At 40.3% G+C, this 27,623-nt stretch overlaps 1 protein-coding gene across 1 annotated transcript in view; it reads right to left on the reverse strand.

Moving 5' to 3' along the window:
- The window catches only part of KIFAP3 (kinesin associated protein 3), a 150,405-nt gene that overhangs the window by 115,882 nt on the left and 6,900 nt on the right, over window positions 1–27,623 (reverse strand). Inside the window, exons 3-6 of the mRNA XM_058660626.1 lie at window positions 11,571–11,702; window positions 4,105–4,259; window positions 931–986; window positions 306–447 (exon numbers count right to left, since the gene is read on the reverse strand). Of these exons, the coding sequence (XP_058516609.1) occupies window positions 306–447; window positions 931–986; window positions 4,105–4,259; window positions 11,571–11,702 (485 nt within the window). The remainder of the gene's footprint in view (window positions 1–305; window positions 448–930; window positions 987–4,104; window positions 4,260–11,570; window positions 11,703–27,623) is intronic.

Raw genomic sequence — 27,623 nt, forward strand, 5'->3', positions numbered from 1 at the left:
AAAAAAAATCTTCAAAAATGTCAAAAGTTTGATCATGGATGCTAACACAAAAAAACAAAAATGTGTTACAGATTAAATGAATAAAAAAATCCTATAAACATTAATGCTTGATTTTCCTCATTTAATGGAATGATTTGTTTATTCTCCAGGGAATTAACTATATTTTAGTATCATTACATGGAATAAGGAGCTAAAAAGCAGATGCATTCATCAGTTTGGCATAAACTTTAAATTATTCTTCTATTATAATAATTGTAAAAGGTCTTCTATTTTTTCCACGTTTAACATTTATAGTAACAAATCACCATTCAATAGTAGCTCTTCCAAGTTATCTGGATTCCGAGCAAGCTGTAGTATCAAAGCAGAACCTCGGACTTTGTCAGGGATATCTTCATACAGTAATTCAATATACTCATCCATGTCATTAATGTTAGCAACTTCATCAATCTGTGAATAGAAGAGGCAGGACACAATAACGCTGCACAATAATGATGGCCCAGGAGCAAAGAAATGACAATTTGTGATAAGTATAATACTGTAGTTTGTAACACAAATTTGCAAATTTCAGCTTTTTATGGATGCAGAGTAATTCAAAAGTATAAACTGCAATGACAAAATGGAGCATACATAAACTCTAAAATTTGTCACATAAAGTATTTTACATGTAATTCAAAATATTTTGAAAGTACTATACTTAACAATATTCAAAATACACTGCTAGATGCATAATACTATTGTACATATAAATTGTACCTCAAAACAATCATTGATTTTTCCTTATCAGTTAAATACTGATCTCTGACCTTTTTCAGATTTTCTAATTTCAACAATTTTTAAAATTTTCACATCTGATTAATATGACTGTATTATTAATGGCAAAATGCAACTTCATAATCAGTGCTCTACTGTTAAGAATAGATATAGTCTTACCTCCATTCCTTCAAAAGGAGGTGGATCTTTAGGCTTGCTTGACTTTTCCTTCTTTTCTGTAAAAAGATTTTTTAAAAAAATCACAATTAGGTTTTTAGTGTTTCTGAGTAATTTCTACCCATTTTAACTTCCAATCCAGCTCCTTGCTAATGTGCCTAGAAAAGCAGTGAAGGATGGCCCAGCTGGATGGGCCACAAACTATTCTCACATGAGAGACCTGGAGGAAGCTCTAGGCTTCTGGCTTCACATGCAACAGCCCAACCCACTGTGGACACTTGGGGAGTGAACTCCAGATGGAACACTGTCTCTCCTCTGTCTGAAACTTTGAAACACAGCTTAAAAAAAACTATTTTATAAAATATGTTTTCCATATATAAAAAATGCTTATCTATAATCTATTTTTTGGGCCTGGCACAATGGCTCAGTGGCTAAAATCCTTGCCTCACATGTGTTGAGATCCCATATGAGTGCTGGTTAATGTTCTGGTTGCTACTCTTCCCATCCAGCTCTCTGCTTGTGCCCTGGGAAAGTAGTTGAGGATGGCCCAAAGTCTTGGGACCCTGCACCCGCATGGCAGACCCAGAAGAAACTGCTGGCTCCTGGCTTCAAATCAACTCATCTCCAGTCATTGTGGCCACTTGAAGAGTGAACCAGCAGACAGATTTTTCTCTCTGGCCTTCTTCTCTATAAATCTGATTTTACAAGAAAAATAACATAAATCTTTAAAAAATAATAATATAATCTATCTTTTCTAATGAGAAAAAATTCAATAATATTGAATAATAACTAATAAATTTCATTTATGTCAGAGAAATTTTCACTTTCTTCATGTTTAGCTTTTGCAGCACATACACAGCCAGATTTACCAACAAAAAGCAAAATGGTCAAACTAATAATCTCCTCTCCGTATTCCTAATTCAAGCACAGGTTGGAATATGAAAATTAATAAGACAAAGAAAATGATATGACTTGAGTAATATTAAAACTACAATGAAAACATAAAAAGAAAAGGGTACATTTATATCTTAAAATTACATTTTTAAAAACCTTATTCATTTGAAAAGAGTGACAGCCAGAGAGAGATACCTTTGATTTGCTGGTTTACCCACCAAATGGCTGCAACAGGCAGTGCTGGGCTGGGCTGAAGCCACGAGCCAGAAGGTTCAACCAGGTACCCCACATGGCCAACTGGGGATGTAACCCAGAGAGCTGCTTCTGTTGGCTTCTCAGTCCATTAGACGGGAGTGAGAGCAGAAGTAATGCAGCCAGGAGAGGAACCAGCTCCCACAGGGGTTTTATCCACTACGTCACAATACTGGCCCTGTCATCTAAGATGATTTCAACTCACTTTTCTCTAACAAATAAAATTAAGGTCATCTATAAAAAAAAAATCAAACACTAAATATATATGTTAATTTAACCCTCGCTTATTTTTAAATGAATTATAAATATATCACAAGGAGTTGAACATGTTACGTCACGAAATAATATCGAATTATTTAATAAAGAGAAAACTTTTGATTTCTAACAGAAAGTATAAAAAATATTAATCTGGCTCAAAAGAAATTAGGGAATTCTAATTTTCTATAATTAGCACATACACACATAAAACAGAATTAGCTTACATTGCGATGATAGCAGTGATTCTAGATAAGGTCAGATATTGTCACCAGCTAAATCTTGCCTTAACAGATAATTTATATGACAATAATTTTAACTAGATAAAAAATTACTTAAGGTAATGAATCACATAACGAAATTAATATTTTTGTTTGAGTTGCTTTTAGAGCAAGGTTTCTGGTGTTAAAATGCTGAATAGCAAGCTTAAAAGGTAAGGAAAATAGAATTCTATTTAAAATCAGTGCATATTTAATTTAAAAAAGCATTTCATATGTTTTTATCAATATCTATTCACAGAAATATACTGATCTGAAATATTTTATCCAGTTACAAATGACATGTTTTTTCATAATTTCTTTAATTTCTGTGAAGGGAGGTAAAATCATTGGTTTTCCCTGAAAATTCAGTGAAAGGGTTTTCACTAGTACAAAGAAATTTGCATTTTTATACGTGAATTCATAATTATATTGAGATAGCACTCGGAAATTGTTAGGATTAACTATATTATGCAAAGTATGTACAAAGCTTAAAGAGTACTGGATTACTTACAATGAATTTGTTTAAAGATTCTATCAGTCATAGGCATCTTAAAAAGAGTATTTTCTCATAAGCTATTTGCTTAATAATTAACAAGGATAAAGGGAGAATCACCTAACTGAGCAAAAGTAATTAAGTTCAAATTACCCAATGTTGTTTTCAAACAAGTTTACAGCCATTCAACTTATTCAACATACATATAACAATCATACAATATGGATTATTATATTTGGGACTAACAAAAGCACATATTATGCACAATGTATTTCATTTACTAAATGGAGAGAAGACTTGTTTAATTTGAAAAAAGCCCAAGAAGCTGGCATTGTGGTACAGTCAGTAAAAACACTGCCTGTTACATTGGTGTCCCAAATGTGTGCCGATTCACGTCCCTGTGGCTCCATTTCCCTTTCAGCTCCCTGCTGACAGCCTGGAAGGAGCAGTGCAAGCTAAACCACATACTTGGGTTCCTGCCACCCACATCAGAGATCTGGAAGAGGCTCCCAGCTCTTGACTTCGGCTTGGCTCCATCCCTGGCTGTTCTTCCCATTTGGGCAGTAAACCAGTAAGTGAATTACGAAGCAACTGAGGACATAGTACTCAGTAAGAAATACTGAGTGATGAAAATGTAACATATTTTCCTAAGACATATTCATACAAATTCCATCTTTATGAGGATCCAAAGTACATATGTTTAACATTTGAATATTTAAATACTACATCCGTTTAAATTACGAGTCAAAGATAATTTAAAATTTTAGAACAAAAAGTTTAGATGGATCAGAGAAACCAGACTGTCTATTCCAAATTCTTTATTATTACGGAATCAGTGAGACATTTGTTATTTATTAATATTTCAGTTTATTTGTACAGACACAAACAGATCATTTTATGTGGAAGCATTATAATATAAACACTATATATAGGAATCAAGTATTTTTCTAACCCAACATCCAAATGTCAGGAATACAAACTAAAACTACTCTGGCTTTGCACTAAAGTAAGAATTTTTCTTACCTTTTCCTGACAACGAGTCTCGGCGGTTCTGCAGATAGTACAACAGCTGCTCTACCTCATTTAGTTTTGAAGGATGAATGAGTTTACATTCTTCAACTACTTTCCGGGCCAGGGAAGTTATATCTGTGTTGGCATTGAGACTCTTAAGACGAATGCTGCAAGTATATCAGAATTTTCCAACTCAGTCTTATAAAACAGGTGATAGCTTCAACACAACTATTTTAACATAATTTATAGTTTGTATTTTAGTATACAGTCTACTTATACTTCTTCATAATTAACATAATTAATTTTTAGATACAGTTGGGTTTAGAGAAATAAAAAGCAATAATTTTTTGGAACAAGACAAAAAAAGAAGCATATGGCCTTTTTGTGACTTTCAAGCAGAACAACATATATGAATATCTTACTTTAAAGAAATATGCTATGAAAAGAAAAAAGAAGTATAATATGATATATCTAATCGTTGGAATACTACTCAGCCATGAAAAAGAATGAAATTCTACCATTTGCAATCATGGTCCCAACTAGAGACCATTATGCTCAGTGAAAGAAGCCAATCCCCAAAGGAAAAATATCATGTTCTCCCTGATATAAGGCAATCTTCATGTAACATACAAGATTAATAGATGCAGAGGGAAACATGCATGTACACATACTCAGCCAGAAGAACTGTGTAACAGACTAGCATATCAACAAGTAGAGATACATTTGCAGTATGCATCTCTACTACCAAATCAAAGATGGACTCCCAATGAAACCGGTAAATATATCTTGGCAATAGAATGTTGCACTTGCTACCACTGTCTCTATGTATAACATTATAACACACTGAAATAGCAGAATGATGGACTTATGACTTTCTTAAAAAAAAGATTTATTCATTTTTCTATTTGAGAGTCAGATATAAAGAGAGGAGGAGAGACAGACAGGAAGATCTTCCATCCAATGATACACTCTCAAAGTTGCCACAACAAACAGAGCTGAGCCAATCCGAAGTCAAGAGCCAGGAGCCTCCTCCGAGTCTCCCACCCGGGTGCAGGGCCTTGGGTCGTCCTCTATTGTTTTCCCATCCAAAGCAGGGAGCCGGATGACATGCAGGGCCACTGAGACATGACCAGTGCCCTGATGAGATCCTGGCACGTGCAAGGTGAGGACTTTAGCCACTAGGGTACTGCACCAGGCACTTACGACTCTTTTTGAAGGACTATACTATTATAATAATATAGGGGAAACTAATGGGGTGAATGGAATTGAGGAAGAAGAAGAGGTAATTCCAGAGCCTATAAAATTAATAAATATTAAAAAGAAAAAAGAAATGTTTTGATATAACATACACAAATAAATGAGATATATAAATATGTCTATGCATTGTTTGGATATGAGAACTCACAGTGTCACAAAAGCATTATTTTTTGACCATATCAATAATTTATTTTTCAGTAGGGAAAAAAACAAAAAATTAATATTTTGAAACTTAGTTGCTTTGGTGTCAATAATATACAAAGAAGAAGAAAAAAGAACTCTATTTTGGGTCTTAAGTGACAAATTCCTAGGAAAAGGGAATGTAATTTGTACTTAGTTTAGTGCATGAAAATAGTAAGAGTAATAAATCAAACCCTAATTTTTTTTTGTAACTTAGCCCAAGGGAATTACTAGGGGCTCAATGAGAAGAATCTTCAAAGTCAGGAAACAATTATACATTTGTATGGATTCAGGGAACCAGGGAGAGCTATGAAAACATAACATTACATCCAGAGTAAAAAATCACAGTGGAGAAAAAAAAATGCAGATGCTCCCAAATAAGCCACATACAAATGGATAAACATAAGAAATCTTCCATTGGGCATTTAAACAGATGGAGAAATATCAATCAGTGTGAAGCAGAGGCCACATTCTAGAAAATACGAAAGAACAGAACAACAGCAGAGGGACACCTGGAGACTGACAGACACAGGAAAGCAGTGGACACAACAGTGTGGTGTTGCAGTGACTGATACTCCAGCGGCATTCAGTGAATGGCGATCTGAACTCCACCAGTAACCAGGTGGGAAGGGACTTCCACTGGGAGCTCAGGAAGTGAACCCAGACAAAGAACTGCCTGTCTTGCTGGTCTGTTTGATTTGACCAGGAGCAGAGAGAGACCAGCAGATCCCAGATGGGCAGTGCGGGAACAGGGTAGATTTCAGAATTCAGTCTGACCCCTAGAGCCAAACTGGGCACCATTTTGTTTAAGGAGGCAAGGGCTATGGGGCAGGACTGAGCATGCACTGAGCTGGGAGTGAACTGATTTCTGGCTCAGTGAACTGCAACAACATGGCATCCTACAGGTTCCACCCAAGACAGATCCAGGTAGCCCTTAGACCTGATGGCCAGCAGATCAAGAACTCTAGCAGTGTCAGGTCCATTTTGTACATTGTGGCAGGGGTTTTAAGACTGCAGAGACAACAGTGAGCTGTGCATGTGCTGAGCTTGGCAAGAACTCACTGAGCTCATTGCACGGCACATTTTTGACCTAGCAATGTACAGGTCAAACTAGGTCAAAAATGTGACCCTCAGATCTAATAGCCAATAGGCTGCAGCAAGATCACCACCACCAACAACCTAGTTATATAGGACTCTCAGTGTATCCCTAATACTGGATTCAGCTTAAGAAAGGTTGTAGACAATGGGGCAGCCTCAGCATGATATCATAGGAGGTGGAGAGTGGTGAGCCAGGAGCTGGAGCTATGGAGACCATGATGGAAATCTAACATAAGAACTCAGACCTGGAACTCCCTGGAGGGAGTGGCATAACTGACTGCAAACACAGAACCATGTACCAATCACAATAAGTAAAACTGAACTGTAGACCTGTGGGTGACACAGCTTAGAAACCTGCCCCAAGGAGAAGAATCTGCTAACCAGAAGTACAATGACCAAGAGCAAAAGAGGACACACAGGCACAATGAATATTACCGAAGATTCCCCTGAAAGGAGCAAAACCCTATGCCAATCTCAGCGTTCACTGAGGAAGACATCGGGATAATGGGGGATACAGAATTCAAATCACTTGTTATAAAACTTCTTATCAACAACAGGAAGCATGTAAAGCAGGCATTCAAAGAATTCAAGGAATATGTCACACTGGAAATGAATCAAATGAAAGCTGATCCATCAGAAATGAAGACTACAGTGGAGCAAATGAAAAGTACAGTGGAGAGTCTCCGAAACAGAATGAAGGAGGCAGAAGGAAGAATCTCAGGATTGGAAGATATTTGCTGTCACCAGGGGAAAACAAACAAAAAGCTGGAAGCAGAGCTGGAGCAATCTTAAAAACTATTCAGGAATTGAAAGACACTATTAAAAGGCCTAATGTAAGAGTTATGGGAGTCCCAGAAGGCACAGAAAGAGAAACTGGGTTTATAAAAGTATTTAATGAAATAGTAAGGGAAAATTTCCCTAATCTAGAGAAGGAATTGGGAAACAACATCCAGGAGGGGCACAGAACTCCCAACAGGCTAGACCAAAAAGCCATCTTCACCACAGCACATGATCATCAAGCTCTCTTCAATCGAACATAAGGAAAAGATTCTTAAATGTGCACATGAAAAAAAAAGTCAACTGACATACAAAAATTTCTCACAGGAAACTCTACAGGCAAGAAGAGAATGGAGTGACATGTTCCAGATTCTAAAAGCAGAATATTGTCAGCCTAGAATAACATACCCAGCAAAGCTATCCTTTGTCTTTGAAAAGGAAGGAAAAATCTTCCACAGTAAAGAAAAGTTAAAAGAATATGTATCTTCCAAATCTGTCCTACAAATGATACTTCAAGATGTTCTTTTCAGAGAGAAAAACGCCCACCAAAACCAAAGGCAAATGTGAAGAACATCCCAGTAAAATGACGACTGAATACTAACTCAATGAACAACCCATTCCTAAAATGACAGAACAAAATTACAACCTATTCGTATTTACCCTGAATGTAAATGGCTTAAACTCATCAATCAAACCTCATAGTGTTGTTGACTGCATTAAAAAATAGACCCATTTATTTGTTGCCTACAGGAGACATATTTCACCAATAAAGATCAGCAGAAACTATATCTCATGGATTTTGATTTTTTTGTTAGTTTCATCTCTTCAAGACACTTCCTTCTGATTATTCACTGACTTGTAGATCATACAGTAGCATCATTTTCTTCATGAAGGTTCTTGATTTTCTTTTTCATTTCTTCAGCGACACATTAGACATTCAGTAGCATGTTATTTAACTTCATAGTGTTGCTAATTTATTTTTTTTTCTTCTTGTCGATTTTGTTTTGTGTCTTTTCATTTAAGGGGATGTATAGTAGCTGTGTAATGGAGACTGTCATATCTAGTAACATGTTATTTAACCTCATAGCATTGTAAATTTCTATTTTTCTTTCTATTGTTGATTTTGTATCGTGGCTTTTCATTTAAGGGGATTTATAGTAACAGTGTAATGGAGACTATCATATCCAGATGTGAGGATACAATGTAGTCTGCATTTCTACCTCCAAAGATGGACTTACAATGGAAATGATCACTATATCTTGACAATAGGATGCTGGACTTTCTGCCATTGTCCATGCCCACAATGATGGATATATGATTGTGTATGAAGAATTATATGATAGTACTGATATAGGGGAACTCAGTGAGGGGGTGGGGCTGGAGGGGATAAAGGAAATCCCAGGAGCCTATGGAACTGTGTCATGAAATGATAATAATAAAAAGTAAAATTAACAACAAAAAAGAAAACTTGCCATTGGATACAGTTATTTCTTGGTTACAATGGCTAATTTCTGTGGAGTAAACATCGAAGTCTTAGAAGAAGAAGTAGGGGTACAAATATCAGAGAATTTCTTCTGTACTCAGCATCTGGGAAACCACGTTTTAGATATAGAAGATTGCTAATGAAACCAATCCAGTACAGTAATTTAGATATAACTCATATTAGTCAACCCAACCATTGTTTCCTGGCATTCTGTAAACTACTTAGCATCATTTAGGAAATTATTTTCATAAGTGAAGTTGATAGAGGAGATTCTAACGTTTGTATCATGAACCTCAGCAATTTCTTGATATTTTATTAAATCTAACACATTTTTTGTATATTTTTAGTTGTAAATCACAATGCAAGACTTCCCATTATTTCGTTGTTTTTACATTTATATTTTAACTTTTATTTTTTCATGATACAGTTCCATGGGCTCAGGGATTTCCTTTTCCACCCTTCCCTACTGTTCTCCCCCTTGTCCCAGTATGTTATTATTATTGTTATTATTATTATTATTATTATTATTGGAAGGGCAGTTATACAGAGAGGAGACACAGACAGAAAGATATGCTTTTAGTATATAATCTCTTTCCAAAAATGATGGTTTATTATCCAATGCAAGGGAAAATATACAGAATTTGCCAGAAAATTTCTTTGATTATGCTTATAAGCCACATATATAATCTTCATAATGCACCCTGTGACTACTAAGAATATCATTCTAAAAACCACCTACAGTATTCTGGACTACCACCATCAGTCTCTCACAATGAAATCTTCAGGAAACAGGAAGTGTGTTGAGGATGGGCTTGAACGTTGCTTTGCCTACGACAGGAGAAGGAAATAGAAAAGCCTTGGACGTCAGCCACACCACTAATTATTCCATTTTCTGAGAGTTTCACTTCATACCTATGTCTCAATCGATGTGAAATTTCCCTCCTTTTTCCCACAGAGAAAACCTCCGTGTCAGCAAACCATGCTTTCCTCTTGATCCCACATTATTTCACTACAAATCTTGTACAGCCAGGATTGAGTTACTCAGATTTTTCTTGTCTGAAACCTTAAATCCACTTATTTTAGTCAGTCAGTCAGTAGTAACCCTTTCCAGGTGGCTAACTTGCAATGAGTGTACTCCTTGTCTAGAAAGCATATGGATTTTCAAACAGTAACAATATTTTCATTGAATTCCAGCTGAATAAGGCTACTCACTATATCCTTAAAAACTAAGAATGAAATTCCTCTCCAAAATGTAAATGTATAAAGTTCTGAAGGCAAAGATGATGCAGCAGCTTTTCTTGCAGCAATAAAAGTATCTTCACATTTTCACATTCTCAAAATGTACCAAACTCGAGCAGCCATCACAAGCAGAAATCAAAGAAAGAATGAGAGAACCTAAAAAAGACTTGAATAATAAATCTTAGAACACTTAGAATACATTTGTGGATATGTGTGTGATATGTATACTGTCAAGAAATCAGGTAGTTTCAACACAGTATTATAACTTTGTCTCCTTCTAACCCTCAAGGACGACAAATTAGGACATCTCCATAAGATACTAGGGCAGATCCTTTTTGAAGGTTGATGTAGACAGGAGTTTCTCTACTAGAACACTATTTAAACAGCATACTAAGACTCATAGTTTGGTGCAGGTGGCTGTCTTGTGCAGTGCAGGATTAATAGCAAAACCTGCCCTCAAACACTAGCTGCCAATAGCACCCGTGTAGCTAGGCTGATCAAAATGTTTCAGGCATTGCCAAACATTCCCACCAGAAAAAAAATCACTCCCCATTGAGAATCAACACTAGTATTTGAAATACTGTGTTTTCCAATGTGCTAAACTGAATTACATGTAATCTTAACAGGCTGAACATTTTTAGTATTACAAAAATACAGACTATTTTTTCTAATTAATTCGTAAATTAAAAAAAATCATGAAGAAAAGGGAGTTGAGGGAGAATACTAAGTATTCTCAGATTTTCTCTACTTCTACAAACTATGGAATAAAGGCCAGATCATCCCTAATGCCAGAGCAAGCTGAGGTGGTCAGTTTCCAAGGACTTCCTGAAAGTACTTCAATAACAGGAAGGAAGATGTGTTAGATCCTGGAGAGATAAGACTTGTGAAGTAATATTACTAATATTTTTCAGAAGACTTGGTTTTCAGGAGATGAATTCAAGGTCTTTATACAACTGGGGATTTCTCAAAAATCACACCACATACTGCAAATTCAGATAAATCACACCACATACTGCAAATTCAGATAAGAAAGGCATACGAATTTCCCAAATTAAGTGGAAACGTTTCACAGGAATGTACATTTTTAAATTTATTTTACAAGTTAATATATTTTCTCCAATATAAATGCATATAAGTTAGCATAAATAGAACTCAGAATTGATTTCACAAATTAACATGTGTGCTATTTTAAGCATTTACTAAATGTGAGAAATAAGACAAGTATTTTTTAGGATGTCACAATGCTTACAAAAATTTTGTTTTCTATGAATTAAATACATCCATATTTACAGTTTAATATGATTTAATCCAAATAGTTTACTTTTAATAAAATCTCTACTAAGATGAAATACATCGAAAGCAATGCCATAATGACTTACCTTTATGTATATTAAGATAATATCAGATTTGTACAAAATTTGTTTAAGGTAACTTCTGGACTTACATTTTTTGGCATTCCTTTCGTTCTCCCAACATAGGATCCCCCATTTCTCCAAGAATGGTAGCTTCCACTTCATACTGGACAATGAGTGCCTTTTCTGATGGATGTACATCAATATTTCCTCCTTTAACTTTCCTATAATACGAAACAAAAACAAGCATAAGGAGCTTGTCCATAGCTTTAAAATTGATTTTTATCTAGGTTTTAGTCCCAGAACTTTTGGATTCAACTAGCAAATACAATTGAGTCCAACTTATTCCTTTAAAAAATGTTTACTCATTTTTTGGAAAGGCAGAGCTAGAAAGATAGAGAAGGAAGGTGGGAGACACAGAGGGAGAAAGATTGAGAGAAACAGGGAGGGAGGCAGGAAGGGGAGCGAGGCAGGAAGTGGGAGGGAGGGAGGAAGGGGGAGGGGGAGGGAGAGAGAAGTAGAGAGGGAGGGAGGGAGGAAAAAAGAGAGAGGGAGAGAGGGAGGGAGGGAGGAAGAAAGAGAGAGGGAGGGAGGGAGGGAGGGAGGATGAGGGAGAGAGAGAAAAAGCTTCCATCTGCAAGTTTACTCCCTCAAATCACTGCAGTGGCCTGGGCTGGGCCAAAAACAGCAGGGAGCCAAGAGCCAAGAGCTCCTGCCGGTTTCCCATAGGGTGGCAGGGGCTCACGCAGGTGGACCATCTTGTGTTGTTTCCCAGGCACACTGGCAGGCAGCTGGATCTACAGTGGAGTATCGAGGTCTCACAGCAGCACCCATACAGGAGGCCAGCAGTGCCACTGGGCAGCTTAAACTAGCTATGCCACAGGGCTGCCTCCCAGATGTAGTCATGGTTTGGGTAGTCACCCTTTTTTGACAACTTTGTTCAGTACAAATACTTCTTGGTTCTGTGGAAAACAAAACTTCATAGATTTTTTTTAAGAAAAAAAAAAACCCTAATTTAACAAAAACCTCATAAGAAAATAAAAGAAACAAAAATAGTTAAGAATGACATAATTTGGGACCAGCACAAGGGCACAGTAGCCTGAGTCTCTGGTAGCCTGTAGTGCTGGAGTCCCACAGCGGAGTGGCCCTGAAGTCCAGCTCTTCAGGTGCAGTTTCTTGCTAGTGTCCACCCCAGGAAGCTGCAGGGGACAGCTCCAGTGCCGGTGTCCTGCTCATTCCAGGGGATGGCATGGAGTGAGTTCTCGGTGCCTGGCCTTGCACCCCAGCTGCAGCCGCTGTGAGCATTTAGGGACTGGGTCAGCAAGTGAGACTGCTCCCTTCCTCACGCACGCACATTAACTAGCTAATTAATTTAAAAAATGCTTTTCTATATCCATAGAATTACCGTTTGTTGTTCTTCATTTCATTAATACATTAGAACAAATGTATCAACTGCACTACGGTCGAATTATTTGCTATAACTGTAATATGTGATACATTTATATCACTCATACATTGATATAAAATTCTTAAATCTGGTTTAAAGGCATATGTATATATTTTTCAAAGTTTTGTTAATTTCAGAGACAAACTGGAGAAAAGAACTTGTATTCACTGGCACATTGCTCAAATGCTCACAGCAGCTAAGGCAACGCCAGGCCAAAGCCTGGAACCGAAACCAACACCTGGGACCTGCACTGTGAGTGGCAGGGACCCATGCGCTCAGTCATCACCTGCTCCTCCAGGCTCAGTCACAGGAAGGTCCACAGAAATGGAGACAGAACTCGGTCCCAGGCACTCTGACACGGGGTGTGGGCAACCGCACTACAGAGCATACCCTGGCAGGCCAGATACTTTAGCCAGGGAAAATAACCTTTTATATTTATCCAATACTTACAATTCCTGATACACTTCATATGAGTTATGCCAAAATAAAGTTCATATTTCACTTGCTAAAATAAACCTTAGTAATGGAGAGTTAGAGGATAGTTCAGACCCAAATTCCTATTATAATCCAAAAAGATGGGGGTAGCAACGTGCATGCACGTATCCGTTGAAATAGGAATAGGAAGTAAGCATGGAAAATCAGGCAGACAAAATCAGTGCAAAGATCCAGGCTGAAAGGAAAATGAACAAAGGGCAAGGTGTGAATTTGGGGCTGCTTTCCCTAGGAGTGTTGTCATCTGAGGAGCCGGCTGAGAATCGTGCAACAGTTCCATGTTGATAGAGGCACAAAATCTGGAGCTCTGGATGCACTAAAAAGCAGGGGCTCTGGTGAAACTCCAACTTTTTAGCTGAAAACCCAAGGACTATATCCTAGGAGTAATTTCAAACTGATGCAGGCCTGGTCCCCTGTTTAATGTATCTAATTACCTGCAAATTAATTCAGATGACCCTAAATTTCTAGTACCTCCTATTCTCTGTTAGAAACAAATAAATGTTCTCTGGATAAAGAAAACATCATCCTAGAATTCATATAACTATATGTTCATATATGACACAAAGTAAGTCATTGTGGTTAATTTTAAATAATTTTCAGAAAGAATCAGATGCCACACTTTTTAAATTTCACAGTTAAAAATAACCAAAATTCTGAAACCAATGAAGGGCTTAATAGGTTGGATATAGTTCAAGAGACTCTCTGTGATAAGAAATACAACTCAGAATAAAACAGACAAAAGGCTGGTTAAATCTAAAAGGGAGTAGATTCCAGAAGGGCACGCAGAGTTACTTTAACACACAAAGCCCTAGCAGAGGAACTGAGTAAGGATGGGGACAGAAGCAACGTATCGAGGAACAACAGCTAAGCCACTTCAGTCAGAGCGGGAGTTCAGGAACCTGTAGAGGCTGGCACGCATCAGAAACACTGCAAAATGTGGCCCAGACTCTTTAACCAACCTTAATGCAATTCTGAAAGCTAGGCAAAGGTTTGTAGTCACCATCTGAAAGTTTTGGTAGGAGAAATGCTAGGGAAACAGGACGGGAGACCACTGTGGTGTTTTCGGTTCTCTAAACACCACTACATTCTCCACTGCAGTGACCATCTGTAGGATAGCCCAGATTCCTACCGTGGGTAATTGGCTAAATGAAACAGAACTGAGCACATAAGAATAAATCCCTACATCTATTGCCAATTAAGTTTCAACCAGGGATGCCTAAGCTGTGCCTGAGGGAAGATCAATCTCTTTAGCAAATGGTGCTGCTGGCTAGTCTATGTCCATATGGAAAAGAAGAAATCTGGACCCTTACCGCATAAATTAATACACAATGGATCAAAGACAGAGTTTAAACCATAAACTCCTTAGAGGGAAACAATAAGGGACAATCTTAGTGGCCTTGAACTTCTCAGCAGTTTCTTAAATAATGAGGCCAAGAGCAAGGACAATAATAATTAGACTGTATCAAACTAGAAACTTCTCCTATGAAAAGAAACTGTCAAGAAAATGAAAAACAGCTGAAAAAGAAGTGGAACAAAGTATCTTTAAATCAAGGGTTTAGGATCCAAAGGGTTAAGTATCCAAAGTATATAAAGAACTCCTTTCCAAAGGGTTTAGTATCCAAAGTATATAAAGAACTCCTTTCCCTAAAGAAGAAAGTAGCCAAGAAACATGTGCAAGAAAGCTCAAAGTCACTGGCAACTCGAGAAATGGAAATAAAAACCAAATAGGGTATAATTCTGTACTTGTTATCATGATCGTAGTCATAGTACAAACAAAACCAAGCAATCACAGTTTGGTGCGGATGTGAAAAAAATAGGAGTCTTATGCAGTGATGGTGGGAACGTAAAATGGTGCAGTCATTTTATGGTTCCTATGTGCAAACTATTTTCATGGTTCCTCAATGAGTTAAACATAGAATTACAATTGGACTCAGCAATTCCATGTCAAGGTATATTAATAGATTGGAAGGTAAACACTTACATGTCTTGTACTTTCTCCCCAACAGCTAACAGGTGGAAAAAAACCAATATACACCAAAAGATGAATTATGAACAAATACAATAGGGTACACTCTTACAATGGGCTATTATTCAGCTATAAAAAAGGATGAAGTAATGATACTTGCCACCAGAGAAACCACTAATTATATTTTAAAAAAATCTTGATTCAAAAGCTGTATCTGGGTGGGTCTCAGGACGGGGCGTCTCATGCCTGGATCCCAGCCACCAGCCACCACGTGCACGTGGTGAGCTCTCCCTGGGCCTGCCTGGGCTCCCGGGGCTGCTCCCTTCCGGGTGAGTACACCCAGGGGGGAGGTCTCCATGACTGGACTGGACTGGGGCTCACCCGCCGCCCTCATTGGGTGGTGAATGGGATTGGGGAGAGGTGCGACCCTGGGCCTGGGAGTTTAAACTTCCAGCAGCCTCTTGGCTGCTGGTGGGTCTCAGGAAGGGGCATCTCATGCCTGGATCCCAGATGCCAGCCACCACGTGCACGTGGTGAGCTGTCCCCGGGCCTGCCAGGGCGCCATTTGGTGCCAGGCTCCACATGCTGGCTGCCTGGCCGGGGAGCTCTGGGGTTTTGGTTCTTTGAATCGCTGCTTAGGTAGCTCCACATTGAACCCACTGAGCTTCTAGGACATGAATTATTCATAAAGATTCCCAATGACAGCAACTCTTCCTTTGAAAAACTTGTAATCACTGAACAATACTGACCACCAAATACGAGTCCATGCAAAAGCTATAGCTTGGGGCTTGTCCAGCAGAATCATATCCTGTTACCTGATATGATGATGGATCAGGAGACAGGTCACATTAAGCAGGGCCATTACATTAACTAGCATGCTAGAGAACCATATCCAGGGGTAGATTCTGTGAGGGATGTGTGGGCCAAACACTGTGGAAATTCTAGCCCCACTGGTTAGCTCAAGGGTTGGGGTGGTGATGGACTAAGCTAGGTGTGACCAAGGAGCCTGCCATCAATCACAGGTTAAGGAACCTGCAACAGTCTGGACTGGTCAAGGCAGCAGCACCCAAATGTGCATTCTGAATAGGGTGTGGGGTGGGCTGAGCTGCAACGTTCACCAACTCATACAAGGCCAAATGGAAGGCCAGACTATGCCGGGCACTGACTTCAACCCAATGGCATGTATGAGAACTGGTTCTGGGAATGGATTAAGTGGAGGAACTTGGGAAACTCCCCTGGTGAGTCATAGCTCTCGCTGGTGAACATGTGGTCCAGACCTGGGGGTCAAACAAGCTGGGCAATGTGTCAACTGGTAATGGTAATGTGTCAATTGGTAATGGAACAGGGTGGAGTAGCAGGCAGGACTGAGCAAACCTTAACCCACAAGCGAAACTAGAGACCAGGATGGAGCACACGTCATGCTGAGCTAGGCTCTTGCACCTACTGGTCTGCATGAGCCAGGAATGCTAAGCCACAGTGTCTAAGGCAGGGGTCGGTACAGGTGAGGTGCTGTGCCAAGCTGAGTCACAGCAACCACTGGCAGGCACATGATCTACGGCTGGGAACAGGCCCAGTTGGGGAGCTAAGGGGACAACCCTAGCTGGGTTGAGGTTCCCACCAAGGGTCGTGTGGGCTGGAATGGGGGCTGTGTTCTGATCTGGATACAGTTGTAGTCTCCCTTGGCACAAGTGTGGACTGGGATTGGATGCACCAAGCCTGACCAGACTCCAACACCGTCTAGTGTTCTGGAGAACCAGGGTAGATGTGGGATGGACTAGGCAAGGTCTCAACCGCTACTAAGCCACGTGTGAGCCAAATGTGGGTATGGACGAGCCATGACTGGGCTGAAACATCCAACAGCAAGGACCAGTTTGGGTTGAAGGTCAGTCAGGAAAAGCCACTGTTCCTGCTAGGACAGGAGGTGAACTGAGTAGGGCTGGCTCATGGATCCCCTAATATGCACAAAATCTGGTATTGGGAGAGGTTCTGATTGAGAAGTCTGGGCAACTCCTCTGGCAGGATAGACCCGGCAGGTAAGCGCAAGAAACATGATAGGAAACATCCCAGAACAGGCCATGGAAATTTTCCCACTGGCATACATCTGGCATGGGTTGGGGGAAGACCAGGCTGAATCAGTTCTCGTCATCCACTTGCAAATCCAAGCAACAGAACAGTGTGGGTCGAGCTGGGTTCGGCCGCTACAAACACTAGTGCACAATACGGAATGCCAAGGTGAGGTTGCCTGTACTGGATGTGACCGCAGCAACCAACTAGCACGCGTGAGAACCAGGAAGGGAGGGGGCAGAGCTGGCAGGGGAATAAGGGGTGGTTCCCTTGCTGGACAGCTACTCCCACTAGAGAGTGTGAGCTGGGATGTGGGCAGACCAGACTGGGCAGGGCTATGACACCTGTGCGCCTCATGTGGACCAGATCAGGGAAAAGTCAGGCTGGGCTGATTATTCCTACTGGTGCAAACAAAATTAGAGTGGGTGAGGGTTGTTTGGGCTTTGCTGCAGCATCAGCTGGCAGAAGCTGGCACTCGGTGCTAATTCTGTCAAGTCAAACCACAGAACTACCTGGAGAGTGCATAATCTGGGAGTGGGAGCGGCCTGGGAGGGAAATAGTGGGCTCCTCCCTCTTGGGTTACCACTTCCACAGGAGGGCATAAAAACTAGGACAGGAGCTGGGGTGGCTAGACAGATACTCAACAGCATCTATGTGGGCTGCATAGTGGAGCTGGTTAGACGGAACAAACCTTTAATACCCATTGACATGTATGAGAGCAGAATAGGATGTGGGACAGACTGGACTAGTCTTCTATACATACTGGCAAACCAGGGTCAGCAGCAGGCCTGGTGGGGGTTATTGTGGGTCGCTCCAACTAGGCTGCAGCTCCCACTGGTTTATGCAAGGGCCGAGTATGTGCTGGGCAGAGCCAGGATGGACTGCAACACCCATTGGTTCCAGTGCAACTCGGGACTGAAAACAGAAACAACCCAGCAATTGCAACCACCAGCTGATCAGGGCAATGGACTGTGCCGGACCCTGTACTTGCCAGTACATACAAGAATCTGGTCTGGGAACACCTCAAAGTTTGTTTGGAGATCTCCCCAATCGAAATGTTGGACTCAGAACCCTAACCAAGAAAAGATAGAAGACAGAAGAGGTCAATCAACCATCTCAGCTATATGTTGGCAGCGAAATATGGGGCAAACGGAGACTCTATGATGGACTATGTCAATCCATGGATTTTTCAAAGACCTCATCGTGCTTGGAATGGCAAGATTGGCAGCAATTCATAACTGGTAAACTATCAAAACCACTTGAGCAAGAACCTCGGAGCATGCCCTACATCTGGGATCTTGGGAGGGTGGGAAATTGGGTGGGCCTTCTCATTTAATACCCCCCTTTAAACATGAAGGAAACATTATGGAAATAATAGTCTTACCCACTTTCCTATAGCTCTTGAACCTTTTTTACCCTAATTAACTATGTAAAGATTGTAAAAAATATAATTAAAAATAAAAAAACAAAAAGCTATATACTTCACACAGCAGTTCTATACAGAATAACAGTTTATTAATTCTGATAATTTTTTTAATCTTTCTTAGAGTATAAATGTGAAAAAGGCAGGAAGATTTTATCTCCTTCACCAAATATGTTTACCATTTGTCTGAATGACTTCTACTTGGTGGAAGAACAAATAACTACGGGGTAAATGAATGTCATTCACCCTTTAAAAACTCCTTCAGGGGCTGGCACTGTGGCATAGCCTGCATGCATCGCCATCCCATATGGGTGCCTGCTCTAGTCGTATCTGCCCCACTTCTGATCCAGCTCCTTACTAATGTGCTTTGGAAAACAGCCTTGGTTGGCCCAAATGCTAAGGTCACTGTACCCAGGAAGAAGCTCTTGGCTCTTGGCTTCGAACAGCTCTGGCTCTTGTGGCCATGTGAGGAGTGAACCAGCAAATATAAGATTTCTTTCTTTTTCTCTGTCTTTTCTTCTTGCTCTCTGTAACTATGTTTTGCAAATAACTAACTAGATAAATAAATAAGTAAATGCATATTAAAAAAATCCTCCATTATATCCCCAGTGATCTCATAATACAATCACAATTCTTGACAAGAACTCCTAAGTTCAATATAAAACATACTACACTTTCTAGTCTAATGCTTGCTTCACTGAATGACCTATGCTCCAGGCCCTGCTGGGAACACAATGCGAAGCAACTTACATGGCACCTTACCCATATGGTGTCTATAGAACTGAAGGAAATACAAACAATAAAATTGTTAGACTGAGGAGAAACTTTTAGATATCATTAGAACCTAAAGCTGTATCAGCTTTTCATCACTATAACAAATAGCTAAGTTATTTAGGAAAGAAGGAACCCTAGTTGACACTTTTGGAGATTGACATTTCAAGGTGAGGTGAGCCCCATCTGTTGGGTCCTCCAGCAAGTCTGCTGGATGGATAGGAGAAGTGTGTGCAGAGGAATGACCACAGGGTGAAACAGGAGGCAAAGACAGGAAGTATGCTTGTCTTCTGCGTGACTTGCCCTGGTAGAGCCACCATGATTTGCTCATGTAGGTTCACCTCCATCCCCTTCCCCTACCTTTCCAGCACCCAGATCCAATCTAGTTATCTTCAGACACCATGATTGGATTAGGATTCTAGTCTAAATATATTAACAACAACAACAAAAAACTATGATGATGAGCTCTGAATGTATGGGCTTCTGGGAGACACCACAAAGTAATATTCACTACACCCTATTTGACATAGATTGTTGAGTGGGAAAGGGAAGTTTGGGAAAGTTTTCTGGAGCAAGTGGTATTCAAGCTAAAACAGAAAAGACAGTAAGCAGGCTAATGAGCAGGGCAACTGCTAGGCAAAAAGAAGGACATACAGGAAGCAAATACTATTATACAGAGATCCTAAAGATGTTATTTTTGTAAGACTGAAAAATCAAATTACTGGGGGAAGAGATGAGAGAGATAAAACTTAAATGTTGATGCTCTTACTGTAAGGAGTTATTCGAATATACCACCCTGCACCCAGCGCCATTTCTTCCTCACAGGTCATGAAATTCGCGCCAGTCCAGCCATCCACCAATCAGATGTAAGCTGGCATTCCACCTGAGAATCCCACCCCAATCTTCTAGCCCCTTCCCCAACCTGCCCACTCACCAATCATCCCTAGGCATTCACCTGCGGTCGCCAATCTCCTGGGTTCTGCCTTCAATCCCTCCCAATCTCCGCCCCCCACACGCTTTCAGACAAAAAGGGCCCCCCAGGTGCGGTTCTCTCTCTCTTCTTCTGGTCTCCCTTTCCTTCTTCCCCTTCCCCTTCTTCTCTCCACCACCTCCACCTTGTCCCTGCCCTGCTGGAATAAACCTAAGATACCTCGTTGGGTCTGGTGTCTTCAGCTCACGGTAAAGAACCAGGTTGCGGGAATTAGCTGCACATAACAATATCGTAATATTGTATGAACTAGAACTCTGCCACTGTTTTAAATAACTAACACTTACTGCAATTTTACTGGAAAGTCACTGCAGTTTAAGAAGTTGCTAAGAAACACTCCCCCCCCCCCCAAATTCTATGAAACTGCATATTTGCTTGTTTATGCATCTTAATGAGGATAGAAATTGCTTATTTAGCCATCTCTCAGTGACTAGAATAACACTATGCATACATTAGGCATATAGTACGTATTTAATCAGTGCTGTGAAAACACTAACTAGTGTCAAAACAATAAACCCTAGATTTCTCATGAGTAAAAAATAATACTTGTAGGGGCTGCTACGATGATTCAACTGGCTAATCGTCCCCCTTCAAGCTCCTGCATCTCACGTCTGCACCAGTTTGTGCCACAATCTCTCCACTTCCCATCCAGCTCCCTGCTTGAGGCTGGCCTGGGAAAGCAGGGGAGAATGACTCCAATCCCTTGGGACCCTGCACTGACATGGGAGACTCAGAAGAAGCTCCTGGCTTCCTGGCTTCAGATTGGCTCAGCTCCAGCAATTGGCCATTTGGGGAGAGTGAGTGGAAGATCTTTGTCTTGCCTCTCATAATGCTTAAAATAATCATAGTAATAACACAAATACATGAAGATTCTTATCGATAGCACCTTTGACTAAAAAAAACGGAAGTGAATCAATTAAAACCACATTGCTGACATTTTAAAAATAAAAATACATAGCAAAAATATTGGTAAAGGTATGTAATCATTGTCGAAGAATGAATGTTACAATGATAATTCCTGTTTGCCATCACCAACTCTTTCCATCAGACTTTGAGTGGATGTCCGCTGTATATGTCTAGTCTGAAAACAGGACAATACAAATGTTTTTTTTTTTAAACTTAATCAAGATTAGATGAAACTGACAAATGTATTTTGCAATCTTTCCAGATTCTGCTTCTATTTTATTTCAACTACTAAAGTGCTAGGTTCAATTTTATTTTTAACTCTATAAGCCATACCACACCTATGTGTCCATATTAGTACACAATCCTAAGAGAAAGTATTTCTAACATAATCATATCACATAAAATAACTTGGAAGAGCAGCAGCTCCTTGCTTGAATTTAAAAATAAAAGCCAACGCATTTTCCTTGACCCCTAAAATGCCGAGTATACATTTGTATATTACATACTCACTTAAAATTATTACTGATAAAAATTATACGTTGCTTTAAAAATTATCACTGGCTAGCTATGGGTCAGTTTCCTATACATTTCTACGACATGACAAACAGGCAACAGAATCCCCATGTTGCACATAGCAGTATAATTCTCTGAATCCCTTCAAAGAGCCCAGTGATGTCTGTATTGTCTTCTGGATTGAGCAGAGTCCTGCGAATACGTCCACCTTTGCCTCTTCATAATACCACTAAGTTGCTATACATATTTTATTTTTAAAGATATTCTGATATTTTTGATTACATTTATCCAAAGTTGCCATTTTCCCATTTTGAGGAGAAAAAAACTGTTCAAAACGACACACATGACTTCTTCAGGATATTTACTGAGGCAGGAACAAGGGTATCACTAAATGGAAGTCCAAATTAAGATTTCACCTTTTAAATACATAATCAACTCGGACTTCTCAACAACGAGGAAATTAGTAAACCATCAAATGGACTGCTTACCATACACTTTCCTCATAACTAAATAACACACAAATAACCATTTGTGTGCTGTGAATTGCATTAAGAGTTATGTAGGGCAGAGTTGATGTTTACTAAATGTACAAAATGGATTGATGAGATTAGCCAGTTAAATCTTTTCACCAGTAAGGCACTCAACAGCCCATGAGATATTTATTAAAAATGTCAAGTAAATCCTCTTATTTTTGTATCATAGTGTCAAATAGCAGTAAAATAAACATGTTAAGATCCTTAATCTACTCCTATGTTTCACTGTAAAATTTACCTTTGTTAAAACTTGCTTCTGTTCAAATTTGTTGAGACCGCACGTAAAAGTATCCTAACATTACTTTGGCTGGTATTTTCTAATTACTGTCTAATATTTTGGGAATGCAAATTTTATTTGAATGTCAACTACAGTTAAGCATGTGCCGTTTGTTTTTCTTACTCAGGTTTTGTAATTTGATGGAATGTTTTTATCACAATTTAATAAATGTTTGCTTTATTTAAAAAAAATTTTCACCTTTTGAATTCTTGCTAATTCTTAGTCCAGCAAGAGTCTTTTTTTTTTTCTTTTATCTTTGGCAGGAGTCAAATAATCCCAACAGACCGTTTATTTTTTAGAGCAACTTATAAATAGTAAAGAAATTGTTGCCTGCTCCACACCAAGTGACTTAACAAAATCTCTCAAAATTATGAACCTCCTACAAAGGAGGTATTGCATAAATGCTAGTCAATGGATAAAATGGACCAGGAAAGCAAAAGCAGACTGGAAAGCAACAGCTACCGGAGTCCTCCGTGGACGAAAAGCCACCATTGCTTTCCCCTTCATTATTTTAACCCTCACAGCAGTGACTGGGAGCGGAGGTGCTGGGGTGTCCTCCCGCCCCAGCTCCCAGGGGATCCTGCTATCAGGGGAAAACAGGGCGCAAGGGGCAGGAGAAGGATGCACTTCACCCGGCCCACCTCTCCAGCCCTCATTCCCACCCACCCCCTTAGGAAGGTAATGCAGCAGGAAGGCCATCGCTGCAGGTGTCAGGGCCCAGCCAGGGCGTGGAACAGGTTCGAGGACCCAGCACCCCGGAAAGGCTCTGGCCTCCACGCCCACGCACCTCGTCCTCCCTTTCCCGGCCTCCCAAAGGTCCTCTTCTCATCCCCTGTGCCCAGTGACATCTCACAGACAAACCAACATTTACAGTCATGCTCAGGGAACTGGCAAGGAAGGAAGGACAGAGCCTTGGGGAGTAGTCACCTTTTGAGGTATCTGGCATCCTCCCCTTGCATGGCGGCGGCGACGGCGGCGTGGGGACTAGTGGAATCTCAGAGGCCGAAGGGGCTATTTCCGCGGACAGGGGGCCAAAGCAGCCTCACACCCCCAAAGCCCTGACAGTCCCGAGGCCTGCAAGGCGGGGCAGCAGCGGCGCGGTGGTTACCACGGTGAGGCCACCGACTCCTCCCCCAGCTCCGAGCTTCCCAAAACACTGGCGCTGCCCCAGACCCGCCCAGGGCCGCCTCGGCCCGGCCCTCCTACCGCGCATGCGCCCGCTCCGCAGCACACGCCCGCGCAGGCTCAGTTTGAGGAACAGGCCGCCGCGACTCACCCGACGCGCCCGGGAACACCGGGGAGGCTTTGGTGCTGACGGAGCATCTCTGATTAAGGAGTGGCTCGTCTGCTCACTGCCCCCTTGAGGATAAGAATGGAAAGGGCCTTTCCAATCTGCACAATTGGAATTTCAGGTCCTTCAAAGGCAAAGGAGGGAGAAGCCGTTAACCTTTGAATTAACAAAAGCTAGCTCTGGTTAGTATCTGCTCAGGGAGAGTTCTAGTTCAGGACGTTATAACAGAGATACTGCACTGATTTCGCTGAGCAGCTCTAAGCTGTGGAGATAACCTGACCTTGCTACAAAATAGATTATCATCAATTTGCAAAGTGGCAGCTCTGTCATTTCCATTTTGATATCGTAAGTGTAGAACGCACCTCCCCATTTTTTTTTTTTCAGAAAAAACGGGTCCTGAAGTTCAAACTCCTCCACTAAGTTGTTCCCAACTCAAGATATGTTTAGAAATGTTTCCTGCAAGGGGGCCATTGTTGTTGGCAAGGTAGGGTGAAGGAAAGGAAGATTGTTTTTTTAACAGTAATAAGTAAGCACATCTCTACTCTCTCCTTCCATCTGTCACTGTCTTCTAGCTTTATATTTTCATTTCCTTTCAGACACGTGTACATGGTAGTTTTGTTCTATTTTTCAAATGCAGTAAATTAACTTGGTTATGTCTTATCCTTAAGTGTAAGCATCACGTTACTACCTAGCATGGAATATAACAATGAGAGATACAGTTTATAACTGACGAAAGACATGTTTGCTCAGTATCCACCCCAGCTGGGCTGCTTGCAGAGCGCCTTTGTTATTCAGCTATGCTACAAGGGAAGAGAATTTTGTGTGGAATCTGACTTCCTCATCTAGGTCATGCTATCTGGACCACGATTCTTTTTAGAGACTCTAGAACTGTAGACTCTATTCCCTTGCCTTTTTCAGCTTCTAGAAGTCATCCACGTGAAACATTGTGGCCGAAGCCCTAATATGGCCAGCTCTTGGGTGCCCTCACTCTTCTCACATTGCTGTATGAAGAGAGACAGAGATGGGAACCAGAAGCTGGGAATGGCATTCAGAGGCAGAGAACCGATCGTTTGAACCATGAGAAGCTGCAGACAGGAGTTGAGACTGGGAATTGAACTCAGCTGTGAATTGGGATCTGTGCGTCCTCACTGCACTGTTAAACACTCACTCCCAGGTGTCCCATTTGAAGTACTAGATGGACCCTCATCAGTAACGCATGGCAGTTTCCCTTTTTTGTGGCAGATCCTTAACTGCAGCTGCATCTGCTCATTCCTTTTTTCACGTAACGTAATGCACTTACAGTTTTCAGGGATAGAATGGTTATATTTATTTTGAAGGGAGCATTATTATGCCTCTCACAACACTAACATATTGATTAATATTGCACTATACAAAATACCAAATGTTGATGAGAATATGGAGCAACTTGTGTTGTTAGCCTTGCTTGTGAGAATGCAAAATGGTACAACTATTTTAGAAAACAGTCCAACAGGTTTTATAATCAACAGTGAAATATGCATTTACCGTATGAATTAGGAATTCTTACCATACATTTGAACCCAAAATAAGGGAGACGTCTGTGCAAAATAAGGGAAAATAAGGGAATAAAATAAGGGAAATGTTTGTGGCAGTTGTATTTATGTCAGAAAACTGTAAACAAAAAAAATCTATTAGCATGTCAAGTGTTACAAATTGTGAATATCACAAATGCTACTTTTCAATAATAGAAAAACCAGCTATATGTAACAAATGAATGGCTCTACTAAAATTTATGATGAAAAGAACATACGGTGTGATCGCATTTGTAAGAAACTCTTGAATACAGAAGAAAAAAAGCCTGTTGATCCTAAGTGCCAGAAAGCAGACAAGTAGTTGTCCCGTGCCAGGGTTGTGGGGAGACTGACTCTAGCTACCCTGAAGGAAGCCTTGGGGTACGCTTGTGGGTACATTTATCAAGTTGTAAAACTGCATATTCAAATTGCATCCATTTAATTGTGTATAAAATTCCTTTGATGTGATTGTTTCACAACAATTAAGACAGGAGCCAGTAAACCAAATAGATTAAAGAGCATGTTACACATACTTAAGAAAAAAACTTGTGAATAATAGAAGAAAGTTATATGTAAAGTAGAAAATGTTGAAAGGAGAACTTGAAAAAAAAAGCAAAGTTAAAAGATAGGAAGGATAGTATAGAGGGCGGGAAATCCTGGAGCCTATGGAATAATATAATCAATCAATTTAAAAGAATGCTAACAGAAAATGTGGCTGAGCTTTATAAAGTACCCAGTCTTATAAAAGCAATTTTTCTTTATATGTAAGCAAGCAAAAATAATTTGCCTAATTAATATTTATTTAGGTATAAAAAATTAATTTTTAAACATATAATGAAAAGACAGAATGCTAAGATAAAGAGATATTAAGTCATTATTAAACCTTCACAATTTTGTATGTATTCAATTTTGTGTACTAATTGTTATACTTTTATACCCATCCACCAAAATAGGACATGATTTTATAACATGAGAAATCAGTCTCATTGTGCATTTGAAATGCTCCTGTGTGGTGCTGTGTTTTAAAACATAAATATTGGAGAATCAAGATGTCAGAATAGGGTAATGCACACTTAAACGGACAGAGAAACATTGGCCAGTATGAAGCAGAGATGGCACCACACCAGCTTCCACTGGGAGCTCAGGAGGTGAACCCAGACAAAAAACTGCCTGTCCTGCTGGTCTGTTTGATTTGACCAGGAGCAGAGAGAGACCAGCAGATCCCAGATGGGCAGTGCGGGAACAGGATGGATTTCAGAACTCAGTCTGACCCCTAGAGCCAAACTGGGAACCATTTGTTTGAGGAGGCAGGGGTTATGGGGCAGGACTGAGCATGCACTGAGCTGGGAGTGAACTGACTTCTGGCTCAGTGAACTGCAACAACATGACATCCTACAGGTTCTACCCAAGACAGATCCAGGTAGCCCTCAGACCTGATGGCCAGCAGATCAAGAACTCTAGTACTGGCACATCAGGCACCATTTTGATGTACATTGTGGCAAAAGTTTTAGGACTACAGTGAGCTGTGCATGTGCTGAGCTTGGCAAGAACTCACTGAGCTCATAGCATGGCACTGGTCCCACAGGAAAATATTACCTATTATGGCAATGTACAGGTCAAACTAGGTCAAAAATGTGATCCTCAGATCTAACGGCCAATAGGTTGCGGCAAGATCATCACCAACAACAACCTAGCTATATAGGACTCTCAGTGTATCCCTAATACTGGGACCTGCTCCAACCAGAAGTGTGAGAAAGGTTGTAGACAATGGGGCAGCCTCAGCATGATATCATAGGAGGTGGAGAGTGGTGAGCCAGGAGCTGGAGCTATGGAGACCATGATGGAAATCTAACGTAAGAACTCAGACCTGGAACTCCCTGGAGGGAGTGGCATAACTAACTGCAAACACAGAACCATGTACCAA

This window comes from Ochotona princeps, chromosome 2 (genome assembly GCF_030435755.1).
Source record: "Ochotona princeps isolate mOchPri1 chromosome 2, mOchPri1.hap1, whole genome shotgun sequence".
Classification (NCBI taxonomy): Eukaryota; Metazoa; Chordata; class Mammalia; order Lagomorpha; family Ochotonidae; genus Ochotona; species Ochotona princeps.